This window comes from Dermacentor silvarum, chromosome 2 (assembly GCF_013339745.2).
Source record: "Dermacentor silvarum isolate Dsil-2018 chromosome 2, BIME_Dsil_1.4, whole genome shotgun sequence".
In the NCBI taxonomy this organism is placed as follows: Eukaryota; Metazoa; Arthropoda; class Arachnida; order Ixodida; family Ixodidae; genus Dermacentor; species Dermacentor silvarum.
The window spans coordinates 183863251-183870846 of record NC_051155.1 but is presented as its reverse complement, the minus strand read 5'-3'; the positions used below and the strand labels follow the sequence as shown (position 1 = coordinate 183870846).

At 44.4% G+C, this 7596-nt stretch overlaps 1 protein-coding gene across 1 annotated transcript; it reads left to right on the top strand.

The window, feature by feature from the left end:
- The first annotated feature begins 186 nt into the window (after window positions 1-186).
- Window positions 187-1907, top strand: LOC119442270 (60S ribosomal export protein NMD3). Its single transcript, XM_037707082.2, has one exon. The coding sequence runs from the start codon at window positions 317-319 to the stop codon at window positions 1850-1852; it is 1536 nt and encodes a 511-aa protein (XP_037563010.1). The 5' UTR covers window positions 187-316; the 3' UTR covers window positions 1853-1907.
- Window positions 1908-7596: the final 5689 nt, after the last annotated feature.

The window sequence follows — 7596 nt, the reverse complement described above, 5'->3', positions numbered from 1 at the left end:
GCTTGTAAACATATGTGTGTAAGTCAGAGAGTCAGAGGTTGCTTCGTCGCTCAAAACGCAATCCTACAGAGCTTCATAAAAATGTCAAGCAGTAATTATTTAGTACCTTAAAACGTTTCTGTATCTCTTGTTACATTAAAACGTAGGTGTAGTTTACAACACGCGACAGCAGGGGTCGTAAGGGACGGTTACGTTTCTTTTGCATCATGGCCGCCGAGTCGTGTGGCATGTAGCAGGTGTAGCAGCACGTGTATATTACAACTTGTGATACAACTATAGAGGCTACAAGGTAATACAACGTCCCAGTATATTTGCCATGGAATACGTCACCGAGGCGAGCGGCACCGGAGGCGAGTGCAGAATCCTCTGCTGCCAATGCGGTGTGCCGATCGAGCCGAATCCATCGAACATGTGTGTCAGTTGTCTGCGCACTCTCGTTGACATCACTGAAGATATCCCGAAGCAGGGCACCATTTACTTTTGTCGTGGTTGTGAGCGTTATTTACAGCCTCCAGCTCAGTGGGTCTATGCTACGCTCGAGTCGCGAGAGCTTCTTGGCCTGTGCTTAAAGAAGATTAGGGGCCTAAGCAGTGTCAGGCTGATAGATGCCAACTTCGTCTGGACTGAGCCACACTCTAGGCGCATCAAAGTTAAGTTGACCGTTCAGAAAGAGGTGGTAGGCGGTACCGTGCTACAACAGGTCTTTGTGGTCGAGTTCATGGTCAACCACCAGATGTGCGACAGGTGTCACCGCCGAGAAGCCAAGGATTTTTGGCGGGCGCTTGTGCAGGTTAGGCAGAAAGTGCAGCACAAGAAGACTTTCTTTTACTTGGAACAGCTCATATTGAAACATCAAGCGCACAAGGACTGTCTCAACATAAAGGCATGCCATGACGGCCTCGACTTCTATTTTACAAAAAAGGACGAAGCTCGCAAGCTGGTTGACTTCTTTCAAGCCATGGTGCCCTGCAAGTATATCATGTCGCAGCAGCTGATTTCGCATGACATCCACAGCAATGTCTTTAACTATAAGCATACGTTCTCAGTTGAAATCGCCCCAGTCTGTAAAGACGATATTGTCTGCCTTCCGCCTGCTGTTGCAAGGTCCCTCGGCAGCATGAATCAAATCTGCGTCTGTCTCAGAGTGACCAGTGCCATACACTTGCTTGACCCGGCAACACTTCAGGTTTCAGAACTATCTTCGCAGCAGTTCTGGCGGCAACCGTTTAATGCACTGTGCACGCCCAAGCAGCTGACAGAGTACGTCATCATGGATATAAACTTTGTGAAAGATGTAGATAGGACAGTTTTTGCTGGCCAAGGAAAGCTGTCTTTTAGGCACGTCCTAGCCGATGCATGGGTCATTCGTGCTTGCGAACTGGGAACTCACGAGAACTACATCCACACTAAGACTCACCTTGGACACCTGCTGAAACCAGGCGACAGTGCCTTGGGCTTCGACCTTGCCAACGCCAACGTCAATGACGCTCACTTTGAAAAGCTGAAATCTGAAAAAATTCCAGAGGTGGTTCTCGTGAAGAAAGTGTATGGAGATCGCATGTCTCGTTGCCAGAGACGCCGCTGGAAGCTCCAGCGCCTTCAGGTTGACATGGAGACTGACACAAGCAGTGTGGCAAGAGATTACACAGAGTTTCTCGAGGATCTTGAGGAGGATGTCGCCTATCGTCACAATGTCAACATTTATGTGGATCGTGAGAAGATTGCTGTTGACACTGATGATGAAGATGGTGACGCACCACGCATCACACTCCAAGAGATGTTAGACGACCTTCAATTAGAAGATGATCCAATGGGAGATGGAGGAAACTGTGAAGACATCAACGAAGCCTAGGGTGTGCCAGGAAAATGCCACTGTATATTCAAATTAAATACAATCCTGTTATTCACCAATTGTCTGCATTGTGCCTAAACTTTGCCTAGACTCCTGCAGAAGCTGTTGGTGCCAGCAAACAGCGAGACAAAAAACAAGGCGTAGAGGTTCTTGCTGTTCTAAATATTCACTTTCACTGTAATCTGACATTTACTTCCTTCTTTTTGTACAGGCAACGCAATCGTCTTTCAGGGTGTTAAGATGTTAAAAGGTTGTGAAAAAATTCGGCAGTGACACTTAAGACTGCTTACGCGTGGGAATGCGAAAGCATTATGGTCGCGAAAGCAAGCGGGATTTTGCAAGCTCTCGCCCTGGCATTCTAATTGTGCCTCGGTAAGGCCAAATGAAAACGTGCCAAGCGTCTCGATGCACTCGCTCGCCCGCGAGGAGTTCATATTCGAGGGACCACTCGGTGGCGTTCAATTGGACATTACTACTTTTTACTTCATACACTCATTTTATGCGCTCATGACGTGGCGGCACCTCCAACCCACTGGCTGCGTCATCACGTGCCTAATGACGCACGCACTCGGCCACACGTTTAGTGAGCCAGATGACTGCGACGTGACGTGCGCAATGTCGCGCGCACTAGGCACACCTTTAGTCAACCAGAACCCTGGAGCGACCGTGGCGTCGGGGAAGCGTGCTCGTCTCGCACCCCGGAGGCGTGGGTTCGATTCCCACTCGGAACGAATTTTACCTAATTTTCTTTTCAAAGGCACTAATTTACTTTACTTCCAGAAACCTAAGTGAGAAATTTGACGTCAATCCGAGTATTTTTCGACGTGTCTTTAGTCTTTGCTGTTGGCCATATTTAGTACCATCATTCGGCCACGGCGCCGACTACAACACCGGATTTTTGCGTAATGGCACATATAATGCTTTCACATTAAAAAGAACAATGTCATGCTTTGATGAAGCCATGAACGTAGCTTGTAGTGTTTGGTACTTGGCACATCAGTGTCTTATCTCTTCAGCATGATCACAGTACCTTAAAGGATAAAGAAGTGAGGGAAGATGCGACAAATGTCACCGCCATGACAAATGTCATGTGCTTTATCGGAATGGCAAAATCTCGACTGTGTCTTTGGCCACCTACTGTGCTTGTTCCATCAGGTTGGCATGCTCTTACCATGGCTTGAATGTTTAAACTAATGCTCATAATGACAATACAGCCAATATACTTGCACATTATTGAAGCGGCAGATCAACATTAGCTAGGGGATACTTGCCTTAGAATGACTTGAGTGGTCTATGGAATTGCTTTTGTTGAACCCAGTAGAATGATTTAGACTCTTGGGGTGTCATTGAAACTGTGCTCACAAAAATTCTGTTAAAATCCTTTCTCACAAACTGGAGCATCTCTCCTCGGCTTGTGTTTTGTGCGACAGCTGTGTTCTACCTTTCCAAGTCCCACATCATCCTGTGATACGATAATCATCCTTTTCATGGATGCAAAGAGCACTCTTGCAATGCCCCTTGTGTGAGTGTGTGAGACACGTGCTCGCACTGGTGGAAAACAAAACGTGGTTGAACTGGCATAACATGTTGCATTATTTTCTGAAATTTGCCTGCATTGCCCTTTACTGTCTCGCATGGCAAGAATTGTTGCGCCTCACCAGACACAGTGAGTACAAAAGAAATATCTCCTGTACAGTTCTATTGTGATGAATTCACATGGAATTGTTTTCTCCCAAAGTGGCAGAGGCATGAGCTCTCATAAAAAAGGCTGATTGTCTACATGTATTTGATTTGATCAAGTATTTTCCCATCTATATGGCCAGGTATGATTCATTCTAAACACTCCTCTGCCATTTGTGTTTATAATGAATTCGGGACCAACTACAGGCAAAATTACTTGTGAGCTGCAGAACACATGCCAAATTGTTCGGTTCAGTTGAACATGTGGCGAACTCTTAATTATTTTTGGGAGTCTGTACGCTGTGTACCAACAGGCAAAAAAAGATAAAAAATAAAATCTGAAGGCCAGCGATTTCGACATTGAACTCATTCATTGCTACAGCAGCAGGCCAACATGGCTGACACTACCATATTCTGAAGAACAACATTGAGATGCACATGTCTTCCTTGTCTGCTACAGTATTGCCTATTGTCGCCTCTGATCCACTTTGAGTCTTTGTTGGGTACAACACACCAAGCGCTGAATATTGCACAATGGTTAGCGCATCCTGCTTCAAAGTGCACATTGCCACAAAGGCACGAGTTTTATCAGTGGTGGGCAAAGTTTTGCTTTGTGTGTGCAAGCTCTTATTTGACTTCCTTCTGTGTTTTGCCGATGTTGGCATATACAGTAGAACGTCACGTCTGTTGGCAGTTCACTACTGCATGTAGGTGCTGAATACAGTTGCAGCAGAACCTACAATTTGGCACAGAAGGATTGCCCTCGCCATGTTGTAGATTTTTGCCAGTTGCTGATCTCAACACGGCTCATAAAGTTCAAAGCCAAGCCTAGAGGAGGTGGATGAAGGCACAAGTGGTTACCGCACACCCATGTTCGTAAACACTGTCGTAAGATTCGTTACGTTGCGTGGTTACTTCGATTTACAAGGCTGCGTGGAAACTGAAAAAGGGCTTTGAGTACTTGATAAGAGGCTGTTATTATTGAAGATTCCACCTAATTGTGACATGGTAATTACAAGCTGCATTTAGTGTGGTTCACAGCTACAACTGCTCCGAAAAAGTGTTTAGCATTAAATCTATAACCACCAAGCAGCGATAACGAGCTTTACTGAGGGGGTTTTTGATAGTTTGTTAGCTTATTATTCAGCTTCAAATAGGGATTTGGGTGAGAGCAGCTTTGTCTCATCAAAATACTGCCGAATGCGTTGATGGATGTTGCGTTTTCCCGGATCATGTGTTCTTTTTCCGTGGTCCCCTAAAAGATGTGTGTTGATATAATGGAACCATTGAATATCACACTGTCTTTTTTATTAGCAAGTCTATGTGCATTGGAAATACCTATCAGCTGACTCTATACATTTGCATTGTCATGATTTATTGCTTGATTACACATAGTATAGACGCACTCACTGGTGCATCCATGCTATATCAGCCAGTTTGCTGGGGCTTGGTTTGTGTCGGCATAAGAAATGCAATGGTGGGTGAAGTGTTCTGTTTTTTTTTTTCACCCTGTGGCGATGGTGAGGCTGATAATCAGGCGGTGGCCCAACGTTGACAGCATGACAACTTGCTGAGGACGATTACGGTCATTGTCGGCGTAACCGAAAGGACAAATGAACAGGTGGACTGACAAAGCATACCCAATTTCAAGCTTGTGTAACCGATGTCACACTGACAATGCATCCTGTAGCACTTGATGGCAGTGTAGTTTTGGGAATAGTAAATGAAATGCATGCACTTTAAAGTTGGCACCTTAGTTCTGGCACATCTATCTTAAATTTGATAGTGCCCCATATGAATAGAGTTCAAGGGCTGTTTGGGACTGCTTCAAAAACAACGGTCTAAACTTTAAGAAAATCAATGTTTTATGTGGTTACTGTATACATGCATATTCTCCTGTCCTCATCATCTTTCATCACTCTTTTTTCTCCCCTTTCATTTTTCTCTTGCGCAGAGTAGCAGGCCAGAGCATACCAGCTCAGGCCCCCCTGTCTGCCTTTCCTCTAATAGAATAGAATAGAAACTCTCTCTCTTTGATAAAAGTGATTCAAGGAAATAGTAAATAATGTTAGTGCCTTTTAAACGATATCTTGCTTTAACTTGATTGGCCGCATTTCAAGGTATTTTGACACCCAAGCCAAAGTCAAATTACTGCACCCCCTCTCCACTTTGGAATCAAATTTAGATGTATCCTGCAGAAAAATTTAACGGCCACATTTTGTGAGGCATTAGCAAGTGTGATGAAATAAGTCAGCCCACTTTATTGTTGTTAACTATTGGCCATAAAAATGTGAATAAAAATGTAAAATGCAATCCCACTTGTATCTAATGTTGCATCTAATGGAATTTCATGTTGAAACGCTGGTGAAACATGTTAAATTAGGGTGAGGAGTGACAAGGTGCTTTGCACCCCTCCCGAAGTGTTGCTCTAGGCGACTGCCTGTTCTGCTTACAGGGCAAAATTATTTTGCTTGTGATGGAATTCGCAAGATAACTTAAAGGGCACATCGGTTTAGCTTTCAGTAATCTTACAACTTGTCTATGTGATGGTATGATTGGCTAGAAAATACAATGAAACCAAAGTTGATGCTAGTGAAGACCAAGGATGGTTTCTCACTTCAAGCAGCTGCAGATGTGGCAACTCTGATCTTGCTTACAGTGAATGCGATATAGTATGAGGAAGCCAGGCACCAGGAAGGCACGAACTGCTTTGCTTTGAGTTTAGTAATGGCTTTATGCAAGAAAGAACAGTAACCTAAAAATTAATGGCGCTGTTAGTACCAAAGCTGAGCTGAGGCCTAACTCTGGCTACTGTTTCAAGCCGAGAAGTGCATGCACAGAGGAATGAATAGCCAGATCAAAGATTCACACATTCTTGGCTTCAGATTGTCTGCTTTCAGTAACAGTAATAATTAGTGCAGTTAAATAATATAGACACCAGATGTCAAAGCTCGGACATCTCTATTTGGTTTCTGTACCTTCGATTTCATCTTTAACCTGTAATGCCCAGCATATTTTAAACCACATTCTCGGCTTGAAAGAATCTTGGACTTCAATATTGGCGATAAGCTGGGGAAAGTTCTGAAGCCTTCCAACTAGATTTCTTTTGTTTGCAATTTACGTGTGGCATATTACGTGCGACACAAGGCATATTACAGAGTTAAAGACTGCAGGTGACCGAAAACTGCAGCACCTTGTAACGTACGCATCAAGGTGACTTGAATGAGACCCACCGCTGTTGCTCAGTGGCTATGGTGTTGTGCTGCTGAGCATGAGTCACGAGTTTGATTCCTGGTCGCAGCGACGGCATTCTGGTGGGAGCACAATGTAAAAATGCTTGTTTTCTGTGCTTTACGTGCACGTTAAAGAACCCCAGGTGGTCGAAATTAATCTACACTACGGCGTCCCTCATAACCCAATGTGCAGTTTCGCGACATTAAACCCCGCAATGTAATTAGTTGAATGAGGCCATAAATTAATGCATGCTGCCAAGATACAAGATGCCATTACAATTTTCAAAAGCCGCTGACATCAGAAGCAGATGTTTAGGGTAAGAGATGACAGGCTGGAATGAGTCCCGACTGAATCTCTGCTGTTGCTTTTTGGGGAACACGCAGCAGTTCTTCAATTTGTCTCTGCTAGTGAGTGGTGGCTCCTGCTATTTCACGCAGGATGTAAAAGAGAATGAATAAAACAGAAGGGAAGAGCCAGTTTGATGATGCGGCAGTTTGCTCAGTGTAATTGGATTTTGACAGTGTGTGGGACAGTTTGTTTCTGCACAGTGTTGTGCATATGTGGGAGGCCAGCCTGGCCTTGCTCATCAGTTGTTTTCAAGTCCCTGTCTGTAATCACCATCTGGAATTACAATGGCATGACGTCAGTTTTCTGTTAACTTTGCAACAAACACTGGGCCCTAGGGAGTTGCAACTGAAACTGGTCTCAATAAAAAGTGTAGTTGGGACAAAGTAGTAGTGTGCACTGTAACTGAATTAGAATGTGCAGAGTTTGAGGCTGGCTGTTGCACTACCAGAACCGAATGACCCTAGTAGGGACATTCTTTGGCA

What these genes read in the sequence shown, in the direction of transcription:
- LOC119442270 (XM_037707082.2), top strand. Translation starts at nt 317, where the DNA reads ATGGAATACGTCACCGAGGCGAGCGGCACCGGAGGCGAGTGCAGAATC.